At 58.6% G+C, this 21,334-nt stretch overlaps 2 protein-coding genes across 2 annotated transcripts in view; one reads left to right on the forward strand and one right to left on the reverse strand.

The window, feature by feature from the left end:
* CNGB1 (cyclic nucleotide gated channel subunit beta 1) overlaps positions 1-6,462 on the reverse strand; it is a 65,348-nt gene extending 58,886 nt beyond the window's left edge. The window contains exons 1-6 of the mRNA XM_051846819.3: positions 4,854-6,462; positions 2,802-2,871; positions 2,483-2,555; positions 1,722-1,824; positions 1,581-1,623; positions 1,341-1,386 (exon numbers count right to left, since the gene is read on the reverse strand). Of these exons, the coding sequence (XP_051702779.3) occupies positions 1,341-1,386; positions 1,581-1,623; positions 1,722-1,824; positions 2,483-2,555; positions 2,802-2,871; positions 4,854-5,006 (488 nt within the window). The 5' untranslated portion in view covers positions 5,007-6,462. The remainder of the gene's footprint in view (positions 1-1,340; positions 1,387-1,580; positions 1,624-1,721; positions 1,825-2,482; positions 2,556-2,801; positions 2,872-4,853) is intronic.
* A 5,986-nt stretch (positions 6,463-12,448) lies between these two features.
* Positions 12,449-20,780, forward strand: SPMIP8 (sperm microtubule inner protein 8). Its single transcript, XM_002711545.6, has 7 exons — positions 12,449-12,812; positions 18,297-18,358; positions 18,591-18,765; positions 19,041-19,102; positions 19,309-19,373; positions 19,615-19,647; positions 20,533-20,780. The coding sequence occupies exons 1-7, from the start codon at positions 12,590-12,592 to the stop codon at positions 20,561-20,563; spliced, it is 651 nt and encodes a 216-aa protein (XP_002711591.3). The 5' UTR covers positions 12,449-12,589; the 3' UTR covers positions 20,564-20,780.
* The last annotated feature ends 554 nt before the right edge of the window (positions 20,781-21,334 follow it).

Consider the following 21,334-nt stretch of genomic DNA (forward strand, 5'->3'; position numbering starts at 1 on the left):
ACCCTTTCAGGGGAGCTCTGTGTTCCCAGGGCAACCCGTACCCCCTCTCCCACCCCCACCAGGCCTGGCCCAAAAGCAAGCCGGAAGCCCTCCGGGTGCCTTGGTCCTACGTCACTGCGGCGGTGCCAGGAGTCCGGCGAGCAGCCCCCAGAGAGAAATGGGGACGAAGGAAACTGAGAGCACTGGAGCAGCCAACACACGGGGGTGCCGTGCCTGTCTCCCCCTCGCTCCCTCCCTTCCTGCGCCCCAGGGGTGCTAAGCACCATGTGGGCACCGGAGGTTCGGCAGTGACCCAGACAGGTGTCCCTGCCCTCACGGAGCCAACAGTCTAGCAAATGAATAGGTGAAGGAGTGAATGAATGAGGTGAACGGTGAGGAATGTGTGATGCTGGGTTTCCAGCAGAAATCTGCACCCTGGAAACTGAGGCTTACTTTGGGGATGCAGTGTCCTAAAACCTAGATTTTTGAGGGCCAGCACCATGGCGTAGCGGTAAAGCCACTGCCTGCAGTGCCGGCATCCCATATGGGTGCTGGTTCGAGTCCCAGCTGCTCTACTTCCAATCCAGCTCTCTGCTATGGCCTAGGAAAGCAGTGGAAGATGGCCCAAGTGCTTGGGCCCCTGCACCCACATGGGAGACCTGGAAGAAGCTCCTGGCTCCTGGCTCTGGTCTGGCCCAGCTGCAGCTGTTACAGCCATTTGGGGAGTGAACCAGTGGATGGAAGGCCTTTCTCTCTCTCTGTCTCTCCCTCTCTCTCTGCCTGTAACTCTACCTCTCAAATAAATAAATTAAAAAAAAAAAAAACTAGATTTTTTCCTCATAGTTTTGCTTGAGAAACAAGGATCTGGCTGCACTGCGAGGCAGAGAAAGTCAGAACTGAGCAGGGAGGACATAGACTCCCCAGTTTGCCACAGTCCCCACCCGGCCCAACCTGCCACCCTTCACTGGGGAGGAGTCACCTCCCCACCAGCCCCCATAAGTCAGCCCTAAGAAGTCAGACGCTGCTGCCAACCGTGAGGCCAACCTGGGCACACCTGTGTGCCCCATGGCTGTCTAAGCCACACCGCCAGGCTCCATGTCGATCTCACACTGCTTCCTTGGCCCCCAGGGATCTCCCAGTAATAACCACAACCAACCACAGGCAGCATATGGTCTATTGTCCCTGTTCCGTGGATGGGCAAGTGAAGCCCAGAGGAGACAAGAGGCACATTCAAGGCCGCACACTAAGTGCTACAATTTGGTAACACACCCTGCTCCTGAACCCAAGGCCTTCAGCTCTGGGCACGCTGCACCTCCTGTCACACACACTGCAGACGACCACAGCTCGAGACAGGGACTCACCCGGCGTCCTGGGCCCTGAGGGCGTCGCTGGGCTCATCTGGGCACCCTGCAGGGTGAGGAATAGACAAAGGCAGTCAGCAGCAGAGACCTGCTGCCCAGCGCAGTCACCGAGAGCCCAGCTCAGACCTAGACCCGAACCCAAGGCCGGCCCATTGAGAAGCTCCCCAGGGGCGAGGCCCGCCCCAACAGTCCCTCCGCCTCCTCCCCTGAAAAGCCACCCCACCCTGCCCCCGGTCTCACCTGCGTCCCCAGCGCTGCAGGGCCCAAGGATCTGTGCTCCAGCCTGCCAGGGACAGACAGCCATGGGCAGGGAGCCCCAGGCGGCCTCCCCCAGCGCCCTTGCCCCACGCGAGCCCTCCTCGGCCTCCAGCCCACCAATACCTGATCTGGGTCCTCCTGCTGGGCTGCCCTGGCACTGCAGGCAGGCTGCGGGACCACCTTCTCCATGCCTCTCCTGAGCCACGTCAGCACCCAGCCGCTGGGACTGTGGGGGACAGTGAGAGCCACCTGCCTTCAACCCCAGCCTTCCCCAGGCCGAGCGGCATCCACAGTGTCCTCAAGACCGCGGCTGGCGTCCCACACCACTGTCTGCCCACTGTCGGGTGTCAGACGTGACACCGCCCTCTGCCCCTCGTTGGGGCACCCATCCTCCCGAGGCCAGGCAGGGCCGGTGCCACCCCGAGCCCACCCCCATCTGCTGCTCAGGACAGTGCAGCCGAGTCTCCGTCACCTGCTCTGCCGCGAGGCGGGCTCCACAGCCCCGTGCCCCACGGCACACTGGCTGGGAGGTGGCTTCCCCTGCAGCTGAGGCCGACCGGCCAAGTGTGCAGGCCCTGGCCCCGCCCGGCTGGACCAGCAGCATCATCCGAAACATTTGCGCTAACTGGGAGATTCCACGAGAAAGTCCGGACTTCTGGATCCACCGGGCAAATCCGAAGCTCTGGCCACATTGGACCTACCTTTCACCCCACCCCCCATAGAGGGGACACCTGTTAAGGTGGTCCCCACCCCTGCTTGGCACACCCTGCAGCCAATTCCCAGGATGCCCCTGCCCCTTCCAGAATGAACACAGGTCTGAGTATATGCCCAGGGGGAGGGGTGGGGGGACGATGGCCCTGAGCGGAGGGAGGGAGGTGCCGTACCTGTTCACTGCCAGGACCCCCGTGCCCTGGGCCTGGAGGGATGCGGGCGGAATGGAGGCAGCCTCCTGCGTCTCTGGAAAACAGTTTCTCATTCTTTAGCTCCAGGGCCTCAGCAGGGGCCCACTGCCGCCCTGCTGGGGACAGCAAGTCAGGGCAGAGGACAGAGGAGGAGCCCGGCGGCTGGTGGACCAGATGCTGGCATCTCTGGAGCCCACCCTGCACTGCCCCCCCCGGCCTCAGTTTTCTTATCTGTGAAATGGGACCATCAGCCCACAGAGCTCTCAGCTGCCGGCCCTGCCAGCCAGGCGTCCGCACTCACCTTGAAGGCTTGGGTCAGCTGCAGCCACTTCCTGCCCCTCCAATGGCCCTGCAGGTGTCTCTTCAGGTGGCTGAAGGAGTCAAAGGGGACCATGTAAGCCCTAGGCGAGACCGGCCTGGTTGGGGCCAAGCCGGCCCGATTCACCCAGCAGGGACCTGCACCCGCCAAAGGGTTGAACAGCTCTGTCCTTGTGCTCATCTCTAACTCCTGACAACCTGACCTTCTGCCTGGGACATTCCCTCCTCCTCCCAGCCCCAGGGGGCCCCCAGACCCCCCCACCCCGGTGTGCAGCCTCCTGGCCCCAGGGGCTCCTCAGCCAGACCCCCACCCCCACCCCACCGTGCAGCCTCCCAGCCTCCCAGGAAGCTGCCTGCTGCAGTGGCCCAAGGAGGAGGAAGCGTGGTTGGAGACTCAGGGAGGCGCAGGGCAAGCCGAGGGGAAGCGGGAGGCCGAGGCGCCCACCCCTCAAGCAGCCAGGACTGCCCATCCCCCTCTCTAGCGGCTGGGTGGGGTTCAGCCTCTGCACCGTCTCAGCTGCTTCTGCCACTGTCTCAGTGCCTCATGCCACTGCATGCACACCTGTGCGTCCAAACAGGCGTGCGTACACAGATACTGAGATGTGCACACAGTCACGTGTCCACACACAAATATGAATGTGTACACACATTTCCTGTATATTGTGACACACAGACACATGTATGAACACACGTGCACTGAGAGAAGGAAGTGCATGTGCACACAGGGCTCGACACAAAATGCATGTGCGTGTACAGTTGCACATACACAAGCACGCATGCCCTAATACACACATATGCACACACGCACACATATGTAAAAGCATGACGTGAACATAGACGTATGAACGCATGCATTTGTACACAGATGCAACTGCTTACACATGTACAGACACAGAAACATGTGCACGTACATATGCATACACTTATGTTCAGTCACGTAACAGGCATATGTACACACATGCATATATATACACTTCTGCATCTAAACATATTTGTGAGCATACATGCTCAAACATAAAATGTATATAAAAACACACGTGGGGAAATGCTCATGTGTGCTTACAGACTTGCAAGCATGTGCAGCCTCCTACATATCCAGGAAAACATTCAATTAAGAGCGTGCGTGCACGCATGATACACACCGACGTGCCACACGTACACAGGGAACCACACACTAGGAATGCATGCAAGCCCTGCACCAACGTGGGGGGCCTGGAAGCTCCTGACTCCTGGCTTCGGACCGGCTCACATGTGGCCGTTGCAGAATTTGGGGAGTGAACCAACGCATGGATCTCTTTGTCTCTGCCTCTGCCTCTCTCTAACTCTGCCTTTCAAGTAAATAAATAAATCTTTACCCCCCCCCCCAAAAAAAAAGAAGAAGAAGAAAAGAAAGAAAAAAAGCTCTGGGGAAAAGTTCCCCAAGGGGCGCTCCGTGGAGCAGGGCCAACGTGCAAACTGTCGCCAGCCCATGGCGACGAAGCAGCTCGCAGCAGAACGCATTATCAACGGACTGCTTCCTTTGGCGGGGAAGTCTCGCCAGGAAGCAGACAGCACCGAACCAGACGGGAGAGTCCCACCGGTGCAAGCTCCGGGTCTCATCCGGGACCGGCAACAACCCGCGCTCGCGGCTGTGACTAGCTCTGTCCTAGACTCCAGAGCTTGACAAAGCGCGGTCCACGGGTCAGACCCAGCGGGTTGCTTGCTTTTCTAAATCCCCTTTGACGGGCACACAGCCGCACTGGTGTGTGTATCCTCATCCACAGCCGTGTCCACACTGGCACGGCAGAGCTGAGAGGCTCCCGGTGGCCTGGCCCACAGCACTTCAAACGCTTGCTGGTTACCCTTTTACAGGGCAGCTGGCCCGGGAGCTCGCTCCACAGCCTGGGCCTGCCTGTCCTCACTGGGGTGGACACTGCCACGGCTCCTCTGGCTGTGCTTCTCTGATGTGGACAGTCCACGGGGCGCGGGTGGCCCACGCTGGGCTGTCCCCGAGCAGCAAGGCCAGCCCGTCCCTGGTCACCCCGCCTCCTCTCACCAGGGCCTGGTCCTCCGGCTCGGCCTCCTCGGGGGCTGTCTCGGGCTCTGGTTCCGGTTCCGGTTCCGCCTCCTCTGCTTCCTCTTCCTCCTCCACCTTGGTCCTCTGAGTCCCTGGAGGCTGCGGCAGCACCTTCTGGACCCAGCCCAGCATCCCGACAGCCTGGGAGGGACAGAGTGCTCACTCCGGCTCCGCTGCGGGAGGGCCACTTCGCGCGGTACGCACGGCTGCCACGGTGCCCCAGGTGTCCACTGTAGAACTACTCTAAGCCGTAAACATGCGCGCAGGGGTTAGTTGCAGAAGACGACGGAGAGCACCTGAAGACCCTAAGAGGAGGCTGAGTACTGGCAAGGACTTGAACGTTCATCCGTAAGAGGCACATGACTAAGCAAAGATCCACTCGGTAATGGAACGTCACGGAACCATTAAAACGAAAGAAGCAAATCCATCGGGACCTACGTGCTCTGGAATCAAGTCAGGAGCAGGGATGTGAAGCGCTCTGTGCCTTAGCTTGCCTGTCTGTATAATGGGTGCAAATGGCACCTCTCTCGCAGGTCAGTTAGGAAGGTGAAATGAACGGATAGCTGCAGCACACCCACACGGCGCCAGCATTAGGCCGAGGGCTTCCCAAATGTTGGCTGTGACTATCGGTGACATTAAGTGAAAACATTAACTCACTGCACACTGTACAATCCCATGATAAATTTTAAACATCCATTATGAGGAACATATGAACGGAAAATGTTTGAAGATAAGTAGTGTATGTTCATAACGTTTTCAATTTTTAGATAAAATGCCGGTTAAACTCCTTTTGCGTGGTTTACTGTGATATTTTAGTTCCATTGTATATGGGTTTAGTTTCTAGTTTATTTAGCCGTGGGTCCTATAGGCACCATACAGGCCCCTGTATGCAAACTCCTAGCCCCGGCTGGGCCCTGTGGAACAATACAGGACCCGGTGTGCCCAGCCCTCTCCCAGCCACAGGCAGCCAAGAAGCTGACCAAGAACCCCTCTGGCCAGGCTGAAGACAATCCTGCCCCAGTGCCCAGCTCCCCAGAGCCCCGGCCAGGCAGCCTGGCCTTCCGTCCCCAGCCCTCGTCCCCGCAGCCATGTGTCCGCCATGAGCAGCTGTGGCGGGGGCAGACGCTGCGCGGGGAGTCAGAACCCAGGCTCAGTCCTGGAAAGTGAATCAGAGCTAAACGGGACCCTTCTCATCTTCTGTTTCCCTGTTGGACGTGGCAGTGCGAATGACTTCCCAGGTGGGGACAGCCCAAAGTCAAGCACTGGGCGTGGCAGATCCCAGGGGCCTCAGCCGGCAGCCCCAAGAGCCAGAATGGAGCCAAGAGTCTCTGTCCATAATCAGGTGCACCCCGTGCCCCCGCCCCCAGAAAGTCAAAGCTGTCCGTGACGGAGCACACACAGGCCGACAGCCTGGCCCAAGGGGCACGGCCAGTGCAAGGCTAAGCCGAGTCCACACTCGGGACAACTCAATCCCAGCCGCCCCGCACCCACTCTGGTGGGGCTGATGCTGGTCCAATGCTCGTCCCTACTGCAGGCCAGACCTGTAGGGCCTTGCCCAGTGGGCAGCAGTTCTGGCTTACATTTCTGAACGTTCTAGAAAGGACTAAGGGAGCCCCCTCCCCATTCCCCACGCTTTCCCCTTCCCCAGACTCAGCTGTTTCCTCCTGGTCAGAGATTTTTGTCGCTCCTGCCCATCTTTCTGAGTCCACTTGGACGAGGGAGGCTCAGGCAGGAAGGGGGAGCTGGGAGCCCTCCAGCAGCCCAGGGAACCATGGTGTAGACCACCTGCGTTTTCAAAATCCTCCAGGGAGCCGCTGAAAATGCAGAGCCCGGCGCCCTCCAAACCCTCTGGGGTGCCTATGTCTGCACTTCACCAGCTGCCCAAAGATTCTGACGCACACCACGCTCTGAACCCCACGGAGGAAACAGAAGCCGCAGGCTGCTGCCCCGTCTATTTGGCCGCACCTGCTTGAACGCCTCTCTAGAATTCCATCCCGGGTCCCCTCTGAATTACCTGCTCAGATGCCAACCTCCAGCCGGGAACTGCCTTCTCGCAGCTGGCCTTTCAGACACGGATCGGGGATTAACTGGCAGTAGCTGGCTGTGCACAAAGGATTAGCAGGTGCGGGATGGGGGTGGGGTGGAAAAGAGGTGGTTGATGTCCAGGGAACCAGCAGCAACCCTCCAGGCCCCACAGAAGGGATCCTGTGTGGCTCTCACTCGGGGCACTAGGGGTGGTTGGAGAACCCACCCAGGTACAAGGGGCCTGGTTTCCCACACACCCTGGCCAAGCCACAGAGTGGCTCCCGGGAGATTCCTCAAGGTGGCAGCCAGCAGGGGCAGGAGGCACACATCTGCTCCCTGCCCCAACACCAGGGCCCAGGCAGCTTCTCTCTGGATAGGAGTCTTCGTAGCTTGGGCTCTACTGCCAGTGGCCATGGTTCCAGAGCTGGGCCTTTAGGACTGAGGATCGGCGAGGACGGAGTCTGGCCTGCTGCCCTGCAAACCAACGCTGGACCTTAGAAAGGAGACAGAGACCCAGGCAGAATGGTTGCAAGGCACAAAAGCCCCAGGGGAGAGAAGCGCAGTGGAGGGTCAGGACCTGGACAGGGCATGGGGTGCAGGGATGTTCAGCAAGGGGGTGGGGCTTGCCTTGTTCCTCTGCAATCATTCTAGAGCTCTTCTGTGTGTGGCAGTGGGCCAGGCCTGGTGCATGGAACAAGACAGACACGGAACCTGCCAGCTGGGGAGGTGAAAATGGAGACGATGCATGACAACTGCAGCGGCATTGCAGAGGATGCTAACAGCCATGAAAGAGACAAGCAGAAAGAAACAAGACGTGTGTGAGGGAGAGGAAGGGGTGGGAGGGGCCTCCAGGAAGAAGTAGGTACCCGGGTCTATTTGAGTTGCAACACAGAAAGCAATAAGGACTTAGCCCTGAAAAGATCAGAGGAGACCACAAGTGAAAGCTCTGAGGCTGGAATGAGCCTTGGGGCACAGACTGGGGGGGGGGGGGGGGGGGGGAACCTAGAGCGTAGGAGGTGAAGGGGACAGCTGGCGGGGTGAGGTTGACAGGGGGGTGGCATCAGATCCATATGCCTCTGAGCCACAGTGAGGAGTCTGGATTTTAGTTGGTGGACTATGGAAGCCCAGTCCTTTGGGGCTGGTTGAAAACAAAAACAGAAAACCCTTGGTAAGACGAGATGTTAACTACCGGCTCCAGCAGGCCGTATCTGAGCACCAGGGTTGGACTCCCAGCTCCGGCTCCTGACTGCGACTTCCTCCCACTGCAGACCGTAGAAGGCAGCGGGGATGGCTCAAGAACTTGGGCTCCCACCACCCCCGGGGGAGACCTGGAACGCACAGAAAGTGTCTGAACAGTAGCACATAATATAGCCAATACCCTGTGTAGCTACCAACCAGGCCAAGGCACGGGGCAGTACTTTGCGAAACAGCTTAGCGCTTTGGTGAGAAGGAAAGCACACCTTTCCCCTTGAGTCTTCCCAAGAGGAATGACACTGTGAGCCCACACAAAGCCTTCAGGCCAAAGTGGAAGCCACCCCGTGTCTGCCGGCCAGGGGATAAACAAGCGGTGCGCCCCGCACACGGCGCACTGGCCGGCACCCCTTAGCAACCCAGTGCTGACACAGGCTGCAAGGCGATGAACCCCGGAAACATTACCACGCGTTTTGGGTGGTGGCGCCTCCCAGCGAGGAGCTTGGTTCTCTGTCCACAGCCGCGTGGTCCAAGGCCCCGCTACAGCCCGTGCAGGTCTTCGCGGGCAAGAAGAGAGCCACAGCCAGAGTGCTCCACGTCGTCAGGGTGAACACGCGGGCCAGGAGATGATGGAGCCGTGCCTGCTGCCAGACAGGCCGCCGGAACTTGCTTCTGGGTGAGGAGCAGTTTGCTGCGTGGATGTCCCGTCTGACATGTCTGTGGGTGGCCTGTGGCTCAGAGCTGTGCTGTCCGCCAGCCCATCTCCAAAACCCTGCCGGCAAATACCAGAAACAGGTGGCTGAGGCTTCCAAGGAGATCAAAGACATCCCCCTCCAGGGTGACCCACCCAGAGCTTTTGGAGGGCCTGGAGCCTGTGACCCCGGCCAGATACCCCACCCGTCTGGGTCCAGCTTTATAATAAACAACGGTCATAGGATATTTAAGGTTCAAAGAAAGAAACATCACTACGCAGAATGAGCCAGACAGGAGCCCCCCACGGATCTAGTTTACGATCTATTTCTATAAAATGCACAGAAAAGGCGAGTCCATAGTTAGGAAAAGCAGATCAGTGATTGCCCGGGCTGAGGGGCAGGGCTGGATAGTGACTGCAAGTCAGCAGGAAGGAGCTTCGTGAGCAGGTGGGAATCTTCGAGAACTCTGGTCGTGGGGTGGACGTTTGGCGCAGCCACTAAGAAACTGCTTGCCGTGCCCACAGTCCATACTGAAGGGCCCGGGTTCGAGTCTGGCTCAGCTTCCTATTGACGAGCACCCCTTGAGGGAGAAGGTGATGGCTCAACTACTTGGGTCCCTGTCACCCACGTGAGAGACCCAATTGAGTTCCCAGCTCCTGGCACTGGCCTGGCCCAGTCCTGGGTGTTGTGAGCCATCAAAGGGAGATCCCTCTTTCTCTGTCTCTCTCTCTGTCTCTGTCACTCTGCCTTTCAAATAAATAAACCTTCCAGCAAACAAGCAAAGAACAGATGCCAAGTAACTTAATGAAAGAAAGCAACCGACGGGTAACCTCCGCCCCCGCCCATGGTAAAAGCACTGCTTGGCTTAGCGGCGTGGCTGCCTGTGTTCATAGCCACAGGCACGGTGGGTTAACTTGGACTTGGTAAGAGGGGCCACTTTTGAGTCTGGCTTCTTTCCCCCGGAGGTAAGCCCAGGAGCTTCACCCAGACCATGGGGGTGGTTGTGGCTTTCTCCTCTTTCTCACCAGAGAGCCCCTCCCTCTTCCCCCAGGCCCGTCTTACCTCACCTCCTTCCCCCAGGCCCAGAGGCCCCTACTGCCCCCAAGTTGCCCGTCCTAAACTGTGGCTCAAACCAGGGTCCCCCCACTCCTCTTGGCCTTCGCCACACCACCCGTTCCTGGTTCTCTTCCGCCCCGGCTGGCGGTCTTCTCTCCTAGTGCTTCCTCTTCCCCAGACTCAGGGCGTTCCAGGCGCCATCTTTGGTCCCCTGTCGCTGCATCCCCCCCGCCCCGGGAGCTCCCACAGTCTCGTGACTTTAACTGTCACCCACAAGCCAATGCCTCTAAAAACCCATGCCCAGGCCGCATCTCCCTGAGCTACACACACACGCCCCTCGCTGCCAGCTGCACGTCTCCACGCAGCCATCTGTCAGACGTCTTGAACCAGCATTCATGTTTCCCCCTAAAACTCTGCCTTCCGCCCCCAACCCAGGCCTCTCCTCTTCCACGAAGGGTCACCCGCCCCCAGCTACCCAAGCTGAGTACTCTGAGTGCCCCCCCACCAGCCTGAGCCAAGCCCTGCCATCTCTGTCCATCAGGACCAAGACAAGGGTCAGTGCACCACTGGTGACACAGGCCACCTCTACAGGCCCAGGAGAGCCCAAGAGCCTCCTGTGACCTGTGGGGGATGGGCTGGAGGTGCCATGGGGAGGAGCTGTGACCTCTGCAGCCTGGCACACTCACAGAGAAGGGCTTTGCCACTGGGGTTCCACCTTGCAGCGTATCACAGGTCTGGGGGTCCAGCAGTGGAGGAAGAGCCCAGGGCCACCCAGTCACAAGCTGGCTTGGCCCTCTGCAGTCTCCTGACCAGCTCCTGCCTCCACACTTGCCCGCTGCACATCAGCCACATGTCACGTCCAGCACCTATTCGGCACCATCATGGGTGCTGTGCTCGGAAAGCTGATGTCCCCCCAAAATGTCTGTGTTGAAACCTCATGTCCAAAGCAAGTGTATTAAGAGGTGGGACCTGGGGCTGGCACTGAGGTGTGGTTGGCTAAGCCTCTGCCTGTGGCCATTTGGGGAGTGAACCAGCAGATGGAAGACCTCTCTGGCTCTACCTCTCTCTCTGTAACTCTGTCCTTCAAATAAATTTTTTAAAAAATCTTAAAATAAAAAAAGAGTAAATTGGGGGTGTGGGTGATGAGTGGAGGCCACCCTGAGCAGGTTCTCTGTAAGGGGCAGGACTTGGGGATGCTGCTCTGGGGGCTGCTTGGAGCACAGGAGAGGGAGCAACTGGGGAAGAAAATCCTGTAGTGTCTCACAGTAGGGACTTCAGGACCCACCAGGCTCAGCCCCAGGGCAGGTGTATGCAAAGCAGATGCCAATTACATGCAAATGAACCTACTCTCCCAAGAGTCTCCTCAGCTGGGGGTGGGGGTGGGGGGTTAGGGCGGTGGGACAGCCCCAGGACTCGGCACTCCCAGCCTGACTTTCCTGGGAGGGAGGCAGCTGCGGTCCTGGGGAGGCTGGGCGCAGTATCACCTGCTAATCCCCGGCCTGCTGAGGCCACCACTCTCTGATCCGCACACTGACCCGGGATCCTGGCCATGGCTAATCTCCCCCCTCCCCGCCCCCCCAGAGGCCAGCAGTGACCTCTTTCCTGAGCACGCAGAAAGGGACGCGCTCTCCCAGTTCCCAGACGCCCCCAAATGGCTCAGCCAAGAGCCTTTGCCTAACACAGATGGGGGCCTTGAGGCCCAGAGAGAGACAGAAACTAATGCAGGGTCACACAGCCTGGAGAGAGCTCAGCAGCCATCCCTGGCCCCTGGCCTGGCGACCTTTGGGGAGCCCGAGCTCCCGCCCGCGCCCAGGAGGCTGAGCGCGAGCCTGCAGTTGCCAGGTAGCCCGGGAGCGGCGCCCTCACAATCAGGCAGCAGCCGGCACTGTCTCTGCACAATGCTCCTTTATTCTCCAGCGCCCGGCCCTCAGGCCCGCCCACCTGCCTTCCTCTTCTGCTCTCAGAGCTGTGGGGAGAGCGGCAAGTCCTCACAAGCCCGCGCACCTGGCTCCTGCCCTGCAGATGAGGTAGCCGCTGCCCGCTGCCCACGGGAGAGAGGGGGAGAGAGGCAGGGTGCGCTCTCGCCCTTCCTCTCGGTGTTCCACTTGCCTGCCCTCCCTGTCATCCTGCCCTCCCCTGCACCCCCTCCCCACGGTCTGAAGTCCCCCCCCCACCTCTCACCTGCAACTCCAAGCTGAGGCCACAGCTTCTCACTGAAGTGCCACTGACGCCAGGCCCCGGGGGGAATGTCTGTTTTAGCAAGGGGGGCACCTGCTAGCCAGCCAGGTTATCCCATTGCAGACCTAGCAAGGCTTTCCCCTTTTAAAAATTTAGTTCCGCGTCTCTTTGTAAGATTTTGGATAACTGTCAGCTACCTTAGCTAAGGCACACTCGGACATTGGTCACCCTGAGGTATATGCCCATCATTTTAGAACAGACTCAGATGGCCCCTCTTATAGACCATTCTGTGCACGTCCCAGCCCCAGCCCCTCTAGACACGCACCCCCAGAACTGACCTGCACACTTAGTGCATCCCAGGGTGTGTTAGAGGGTAGAGTGGCCTCTGTTATCTGAGGGTCCCTGCTGCCATATGCAGAGCTCCTGAAAGAACAGCCAGGAACACAGTAGGTGCTTAATAAATGCTCGGCACGCAGACACAACCGTACTGGGCCAGGCTGCGCTGCTACAAAGGAGAAGGGCTGGCTGGCAGGAGCCCAGGGTGAGGCCCTTGGGGCCCTCTGCTCCCCAGCCATGGCCCGCATCATTGACCTGGTACCCTGGGACGATGGTTCCACCCACGTATACGCCTCCCCGGCCATCCTGCTGCCCATGGAGCGGCAGCGCCAGCCGCTGGCCGGGGTGAAGCAGCAGCTCTACCACCCGGCCCTGCCCACGCTGCGCCGCATGGACATGGACACAGTCAGGGCCTGCCTCCCAGAGGAGCACTGCCAGTCCTCCACCTACTGCCGAAAAGGTCAGGCCCTCCTGTGTCCGGGCGCCTTGGGGCCCTGGGGGGAGGGAAGGGGTGGGCGGTTTCAGGGAAGGACCTTGAAGGGCAGGGCAGTGAGTGGCAGGTGCAGGTGAGAGGGCTGCTCCCTGCTCTACACGCCTGCCAGGAAGCCCACAGGAGGGGATGACGATGGGGCCTGCCTCACCGTGCTGCTGTGAGGTCAAAACTGAGATTGGGGGCAGGAGTCTGCTGAAGCTGGAGTCTGGCTAACACACCTGCGTCCCACATCAGACCACCTGGGTCCGATTCCCACCTCTAGCTCCTGACTCGAGCTTTCTGCTAACGCAGACCCTGGGAGGCAGTGCCAATGACTCAAAGTACTCAGGAGACTTAGACTGAGTTCCCAACGCCTGGGCATTCGGGCAGTGAACCAGGAAATGGGAACTCTGTCCGTTTCTCTCTTTCTCTGTCTCTCTCTCTGTCTCTCTCTCTCTTTTAATTTATTTTATTTAAAAGAGTTACAGAGAGAGGTAGAGCCAGAGAGAGAGAGAGAGAGAGAGAGAGAGAGAGAGAGAGGTCTTCCATCAGCTGGTTCATTCCCCAGATGGCCGCAACAGCCGGAGCTGCGCCATCCGAAGCCAGGAGCCAGGAGCTTCTTTCGGGTCTCCCACGTGGGTGCAGGGGCCCAAGGACTTGGGCCATCTTCTACTGCTTTCCCAGGCCATAGCAGAGAGCTGGATCAGAAGAGGAATAGCCGGGACTAGAACCGGTGCCCATATGGGATGCTGGCACTTCAGGCAAGAGCTTTAACCTGCTGCGCCACAGCGCCAGTCCCTCTCTGTCTCTTAAATAATTTTCACATAACAATAAAATGAGATGGTCAGGAAAGGCACTTAGAGTGACGCCTGGCCTGTAACATGTGATTGTGCCTGGAGGGAGAACTGGGCCGAGCGAGGGTGTTTACAGTAGCAAGCGCTGCCGGCCCATCTCCCACCCTGGGGAAGGGAGAGAGACCCCTCCCCACATCTCCCAGAAACAAGAAGAGGACCCGAGAGCCTGGGGTCAAAGAGCCCCCTGGGCCCACGGAATAGCTTTGCACAGATTAAGCAGATGGGTGTGGGGGGGAGTGCCACCCCGACTCGCACACCTGTTCATCTCAGACCTTTATGAAGCACCTGTTTTGTGCCCGACCCCGGGCTGGATCACCTGGGGAATGAGGGGCAGCCTGGCTGAAGAGAAGAGCCTGGCAGAGGCCTGGGACGGGGAGGAGGTGACATGGGACTTTGGGCCACCACGAGAGGTTTGGTTCAGCAGCGGGGGCGGGAGGGGGGGGCTGGGCTGTGGCCAGAGACCAGGGCGGAGCTCAGGGAGGGCCCTGCTGCAGGCCCAGGGGCCTGACTTGTTCTGGAAAGGAACAGGAGCCTCTGATGGCTTTCAGCATGAAGGGGGCCCAGAGGGACATGTCATTCGGGGCGTGGGGGTGTTGAACACTAGCAGGCGACGTCCATAGCATGCGGTGCCAGGGTGAGCAGGAGGGGCGCGAGGGAAGTCAGAGCCATACCTGGGTTCCGTCCGAGTGGCAGGTGGGTGAGGGGCTCAGAGCCTGCATGTGGATCATGGGAGGCCCCCATCCAGACCCCCCGCAGGCCAGGATGGGAACCACAAACACGGGAAGTGGGTGGGGAGGGAAGGGCCTACAGGGGCGCGGCCTCATCAGACAGGGCAGTGTGGCAAGGGTCAGCGAGGTCAGCAATCCTTCCAATTTCCTGCTTCCGGAGAGGCCAGGCACCTAGGCTTCCAGCGAGGGCTCTGATTTGGGTGTGCACTTCATCGTAAACACGCAGCACAGTCGCAATTCCAAAACTCAAAATGCTGAGACAACGCGCACACGGGAGCTCTCGCCCCGCACGCTCACAGGTGGCTGCTCTTGGCTTCAGTGCATCTTTCCAGGGCTCACCAATGCGCATGCACACACATCCCCCAGGCCTGCCTAGGAACATTCTCAGAGAACAGTTGAAAACATCGTGAAGAGCACCACCCATTACCTTCTGCCTGCTGCAGCTGATGCGCTCGCTCGCTCTCTCTCTCTCTCTCTTTCAGTAGACAGCGCCCAATGCCAAGAACAGCCTCCTCTGTGACACAATACCACTATCACACCTAGGAAAGTTAATGGTAATTCCATAACATCTACTATTCAGTGCATATTAACATTTTCCCAGTCTCCCCCAAGATGTGTTAACAGCTTCAGAGAATTTCAGGGGAACCAGGATTCACTGTGGCACGCTGCATCACAGATATTTCTGTGTCTCTAGTACTGGACTCAAATAAACCAGTCACGTCCATTTTCCTCCCACAATATCATTTTATGTGATGACAGGTAGCATTTCCTCTTTTTCTCAAGTACTTTGTAACCTTTGTTTTTATCTTAATTTGTTTGAAAGATAGAGAAAGGAATCTCCCATCTGCTAGTTCACTTCCCAAACACCTGCACTGCCCAGGGCTGGACCAGGCCAAAGCTAGGAGCAGGGAACTCAACCCAAGTCTCCACATGGGTGGCAGGGACCACGCACAGGAGCCATCACCATTTGCCTCCCAAGATGTGCAGTACAGGCAGCCGGAAAGAGGAGCAGTAGGACTCGATACGGCACGTGGGTGCCCCAAGTGGTATCTTAACCACTGTACCAAATGCCACCCCTGATTTTTTCAAAGTTCCAATGAGCTGTGTTGGACCCCTTGTTAGTGCAGTTTCCTTACCCTGGAAGCCAGGTGCAGGCAGGATTAGCCAGGCTCAGCATTGCTGGCAGGGAGCTCTCACAGGTGCGGGGCGGCAGCAGGCTGGAATGACCCCACTCCCCACGCCGCTGAGTCTGATGAGTTCCTTAAGGTGGCGACTGGAATGCAGACTCTTCTCTGCCTCCAGTCGCCTAAAGTTTAGCTCTAAAGCAAATGATAGCACCTTAGAGTTCTTGTATAGTGAATTTCTTCAAATTATCTTTTAAAATTTATCAATTTATTTGAGAGTCAGAGACAGACAGACAAATCTCCCATCCCTGGCTCACTCCAGCACTGGGCCAGACTGAAGCTGAAGCCAGGAGCTGGGAGCTCAATGCAGGTTTCTCCCGTGGGTGGTAGGAACCCAAGTACTTGAGCCCTCACCTGCTGCCTCCCAGGGTGTGCATCTGCAGGAGGCTGGAATTGGGAGCAGAGCTGGGAGTGAAACCCAGGCACTCCTGTATGGGATATGGGCATCCCACCCAGAGGTTGGGCCAAACACCCACCCTTCAATTTATTTTTATTATTTTAACATGTTGCCTGGTGAGAGTATAGTATAGCTAAGTTAACCTGAGCTGTTTCAACCCTCACTGGTACAAACAACACTGAAAAGGGTGCCCTTAGGCAGCTGTAAAGTGGGATCAGTTCACAGAAGTGGGTCTGTGGGGTCAAAGGTGCTGATGGATAATGCCCACTGCTCTCTGCAGGCTCCCATCAACCCCCTCTGGCGGTGTATGACAAAGGTTCTCTTTCTGATAAGCGCACCAATCTCTGAATTGTTCCCAGTCTGATCAGGGAAATTCGACATCCCACTGTAGTTTGAATATGCACACATCTTATTACAGATGAGGCTCAGTGTCTGTTCCTATGTTTGGTTATTTTTTTTTTTTTGGTACTATTTTTATGTGTGTGAGCTACCTTCGCATCATGGGCTTACCCATCTTTCTTTTTTTTTCTTTTTTCTTTTTGTCTTGATTTCTAGAAGTTCTTTGAATATCAGGAAAAATGCCTCTCATCTGTTAAATAAGTGGAAATATATTTTCCCATCTGTCTTTTGATTTTTTATGCAGCTTTTTTAAAAGATTTATTTATTTGAAACAGGGACAGAGAAAGAGAGAGAGAGATCTTCCATCGGTTGGTTCACTCACCAAATCCCCGAAACAGCTGGGGCTGGGCCAGGCCACACGTCGAGGCCTAGAACTCCATCCAGCTCTTCCACGTGGGTGACAGAACCCACGATCTTGGGCTGTCCTGCACACGTTAGCAGGAAGCTGGATGGGAAGCGGAAGCACAGAGTAGCAGAACTCCAAGCAGAACCCTGATTCAGAGCCGGCACCCAAAGCCGCACCTGAACCAGGTGTGCTGCAGCGCCAGCCCCAGAAATGCGTTTCCACGTGGTCAAGGTTATTCTCTTTAGTTTAAACGTCCTGTGTTGTTCATCAGAGTTAAAAAGTCTTTCTGGGCTGGCGCTGTGGCTCAGCGGGTTAAAGCCACTGCCTGCAGTGCCGGCATCCCATGTAGGCAGCACTGGTTCGATTCCTGGCTGCTCCGCTTCCGATCCAGCTCTCTGCTATGGCCTGGGAAAGCAGTAGAAGATGGCCCAAGTCCTTGGGCCCCTGGGCCCACAAGGGAGACCCGGAAGAAGCTTCTGGCTCCTGGCTTCGGATCAGCTCAGCTCTGGCCATTGCAGTCATTTGGGGAGTGAACCAGCAGATGGAAGATTTCTCTCTCTCTCTCTGTAACTCTTTCAAACTCTTTCAAATAAATAAAATAAAAACTTTTAAAAAAAGCCTTTCCCTAATCCTCCGCTTAGCGGCGCCGGCACACCGGGTTCTAGTCCCAGTCGGGGCGCCGGATTCTGTCCCGGTTGCCCCTCTTCCAGGCCAGCCCTCTGCTGTGGCCCGGGAGTGCAGTGGAGGATGGCCCAGGTGCTTGGGCCCTGCACCCCATGGGAGACCAGGAAAAGCACCTGGCTCCTGGCTCCTGCCATCGGATCAGCGCGGTGCGCCGGCCGCAGCGCGCCAGCCGCGGCGACCATTGGAGGGTGAACCAACGGCAAAAAGGAAGACCTTTCTCTCTGTCTCTCTCTCTCTCTCACTGTCCACTCTGCCTGTCCAAAAAAAAAAAAAAAAAAAAAGCCTTTCCTACCCTAAGATGATAAAGAAATTTCTAAGTTTTCTTCTAATACTTTTATAATTTCTCATTTTTTTACATTGAGGAGTTTAATATATGTGGGGCTTATTCTCCTGTAAGAGATGAAATACGGATATCATTTTATATTATATTTTTTAAGTCACCAAATATCTTTAAAAAATCTAATTTTTAAATTAAGTAGTTAAATTTAATCTATTTGTAGGGGAGAGAGAAAGAGAGAGAATATCTTCCATCCACTGGCTCACTGCCCAAATGCCCACAACAGCTGGGCCTGGGCCAGGTTGAAGACAGGAGCCCAGAAATCCATCTGGGTCTCTCACGTGGGTGACAGGGACCCAAGTACTTGAGCCAGCTCCTGTTGCCCACCCCATACTTAAGTAGAAATCAGAGGAGCCGGGACTTGAACCCACACTCCGAGAAGGGACGCAGCGGTCCCAAGCCCAGGCTTAACCCTCTGCACCACGACGCCAGCCCCCTGAAACATTTTTCCAAGTAGAGTGTGGCCACACCTTTCTCTGAGTGTGGCCTTGACCGTCTGGTCTGGAGGCGGAGACACCTCCTTTCCCTCTCTTCTCTCCACAGATGAGTTTGACAACGCCCACTTCACACTGCTGGGGGTCCCCAACAAACCCCTGCAGTGCTTGGTGAGTGCCGCTGGCCCCGGGCAGGCTGCACCCAGGCGCAAGCCCCTCCTGTCCTGGTCGCCCCTTCCAGGCACCTCCCCAGTTGCCCGCTGGGGACCCGCCCCCAATGCTGTACACCGGACCCCATCTTGAGGCACCCCTCGGTCACGGAGGCCAAGTGTCAGCTCAGTGGGCTGGGATGGCGCCCAGGCTGCACATCTGCCGCCGCGCCTGACCCCCATTGCCCTGGCAGGACATCACGGCCACCGGCCACAAGATCCACGACAGGTGCCGGGAGGGAAAGCTGGCGCCCATCGCGCCGGGCATCAACCGGGTGGACTGGCCCTGCTTCACCCGCGCCATCGAGGACTGGTCCCGTTTCGTGTCCTCGGCCGGAGAGTTCAGGCTGCCATGCCTGAACAAGAGAGGTCAGTGCACCAGCAGCGGGGTCGCCGGGCCACCACAGCTGCAGGCGAGAGTCAGGGGCGGAGGGCGGGCTCTGGCTGGGAGCGGGCGCGCGACCTGGAGAGCGCTGGGCCACCTGTCGCGGGCGGGAGCGGGACAGGTGAGGGTCAGGGTAGGAGCCAGGTGTGGACCTGGAGGGGCGGGGCTTTGTACCGGCGAGGGGCTGGGGAGAAGGGGATGTGGGGGCGGGGCTGGGGCGGGGCCTGCTCTGGAGCGTAAGTAGGGTTTTTGTCCGCAGTGGAGGGGTTCAGCGGCTACGCGGTGCGGTACTTGAAGCCGGAAATGACCCAAAACTGGCGGGTAGGGAAGGCTGGGCGCCGCCGGGTTTCCGAGGGTCTTGGCAGTGGGGAGCAGCTGAAATGGCGCGTGGGAGAGAGGGTCTCCGGGTCCCCAGGACCTGCATCTCCAGCCCGGAGGCTGGGGGGGGGGGGGGGGCCGAGGGCAGGGGTCCGTGCCCGCACCCCCGCCCCCAGCTCACCGGCCCCCATCCCTGTGGCCCGCCCCAGTACTGCCTCAACCAGAACCCCAGCCTGGACCGCTACGGACAGAAGCCCCTGCCTTTCGACTCCCTGTGAGTGATGCCCCGAGCCCCGGGACCCCACCCGCGGAGGAGGGAGGGCGGGGTTTGGGTGGCGCTCCCAGCACCCACCTTCCTAATGGCCCTTGAGAAGGCGAGCCCTGGGGAAAACGGGCCCCTCCCACACACCTGGTCGTCCGGTCCCCGGCAGCTCCAGCCGCTCCGAGTGGAAGGGTGCAGCGGGTATGCGGGCGCGCCCGCTCCTCTCCCACTCACGCCGCGCCTTCTTCCCTAGCAACGCCTTCCGACGCTTCGGCTCCCACTACAGGTAGGGACGGCCCCGCCCCCGGGCGCCAGGTGCGGGGGCGGCGCTCGGGCTCCGCGGATTCCAGGCCCCGCTTTCCACAGCGAGACCCCGAGCCACGTGCAGGGGGCCCGACTCCTGAGACCCGCCCCCGGCAGAAGTGGGGATCGCAGAGGGTGGGGCGGGCGAGGGAGGGCGTTTCCTGGGAGCAGAGGGGAAGAGCCAGAATCTGCCCCGGGGGGTGTGGACGGGGCAGAGGGCACTAGAGCTCCCAGCAGGGTCACCCGCGAGTGACGTGTCCCAAGTGGGAACGAGGGCGGGGAGTGGTACCTGGTAACTGCGCGTCCTCATAGCATGGCCGCCTCCGGCCTCCCAGCCCCTCCCTCCCCCCTACCCTCAGGTTTCCCAGACTCGGGTCGTGCCGCACCTACCCCTCCCTGGGACGGCCAGCCGCTCACCCACACCTCGGCTGTGCTGAGCTCAGCTGGGCAGTCTGTCTGCCTCTCCCCACCAGCTCCCCCTTCTCCAGTAGGTCACCACCTGCCCAGCCCCTCCCAGGGCCTCAGGGCGCCCAGACCAGGGCTCTGGCAGCACGGATGGGGAGCTCTCGCGTGCACAGGCTGGGAAGTTTCTGGTTCTTAGCACTGTGTGATGCCCAGCACCGTGGGTACCATGCGGCTGGGGAATGCTGGGAGCCTGCCTGGCTAGGGGTCGGTGGGCGATGAGGGTTGGAAGAGCAGCTGAAAATATACAGAAGGCAATAGGGAGCCCTGGACGGCTCCTGAGCCCACAGCTGAACGGAAGCTGACTTCTCAGAGCCCGGAGCAGGGCAGCTGGGCTTGGGGGACAGCTTGAGTTTTCCCCAGGACTCTCTGGACAATGCTTCCTCCCACGGTTTTCTCTCCTCAGTCGTGTCAACTATGTGACCCCCTGGCATTGACCTGTGAAAAGGAGGCTGACCCCCATGCTCCTGGGCCGTGCCACCTCGGGTTCCCTGCCCCCTGCCCATCTCTGCCAGCTCCCCCTCCTGCAGTTGGTGACCACCTGCACATCCCTGTCTCCAACTCCCCGTCCCCCAGTGGGACAGAGGACATGTGGTGGCATGTCTCCCATCTCCTCAGGAACCCATCCTGGAGAATAAACTGACCTCTCCCTCAGGGTGTGTGTGTGTGTGTGTGAGTGACGCAGAGGGTCAGGACCATAGGATGATGGTCACTGCTCTGCCTGCTCCTGGGCAGGGCTGTAGAAGAGTATCTGAGGACCTTAGGGAGGGGGTCAGGGTCTAAGCCCCAAGCCCAGCCAGTGTGAGGTCCAAGGCCCTGCCTGGGAGCTGGGTGTTTCCTGGTGCCCATGTCCCCTGCTAGCAACCACACGCCCAAGCCTGCTCCTCAGATCCTGAACGTGAACCCCAAGTTGAGATGTAGGGGGTTAGCAAGGGGTTTCAGGTGCCTCTTCCTGAAGCCTTCTGCACACCAGTGTGCTGGGGAGGGGGGCATCCCTGGGCCCGGGGACCCCCTGAAGGGGTAGAAGCAGGCTCTGGGGGCTGGCCAGGCCCATGGCCTCTCTCCCAGGAAGCACCAAGAATGTGGAACAGACACTTGATGAGGTGCTGAGGCCACTCAGGATGGAGTCCCTTGCTTCTCCTGGCCCACCCATAACCACACCATCTAAGTAAAAATGGTCTGCTATAGCCACGTGATTTGGGCCCCTC

This window comes from Oryctolagus cuniculus, chromosome 18, assembly GCF_051225735.1.
Source record: "Oryctolagus cuniculus isolate XC-2025 breed Fujian yellow rabbit chromosome 18, ASM5122573v1, whole genome shotgun sequence".
NCBI classification, from domain to species: domain Eukaryota; kingdom Metazoa; phylum Chordata; class Mammalia; order Lagomorpha; family Leporidae; genus Oryctolagus; species Oryctolagus cuniculus.

What these genes read in the sequence shown, in the direction of transcription:
- SPMIP8 (XM_002711545.6), top strand. Translation starts at nt 12,590, where the DNA reads ATGGCCCGCATCATTGACCTGGTACCCTGGGACGATGGTTCCACCCAC. An exon ending in AAATGACCCAAAACTGGCGG is followed by an intron (nt 19,103 to 19,308) that starts GTAGGGAAGGCT and finishes GGCCCGCCCCAG; the next exon opens with TACTGCCTCAACCAGAACCC. An exon ending in CCCCTGCCTTTCGACTCCCT is followed by an intron (nt 19,374 to 19,614) that starts GTGAGTGATGCC and finishes CTTCTTCCCTAG; the next exon opens with CAACGCCTTCCGACGCTTCG.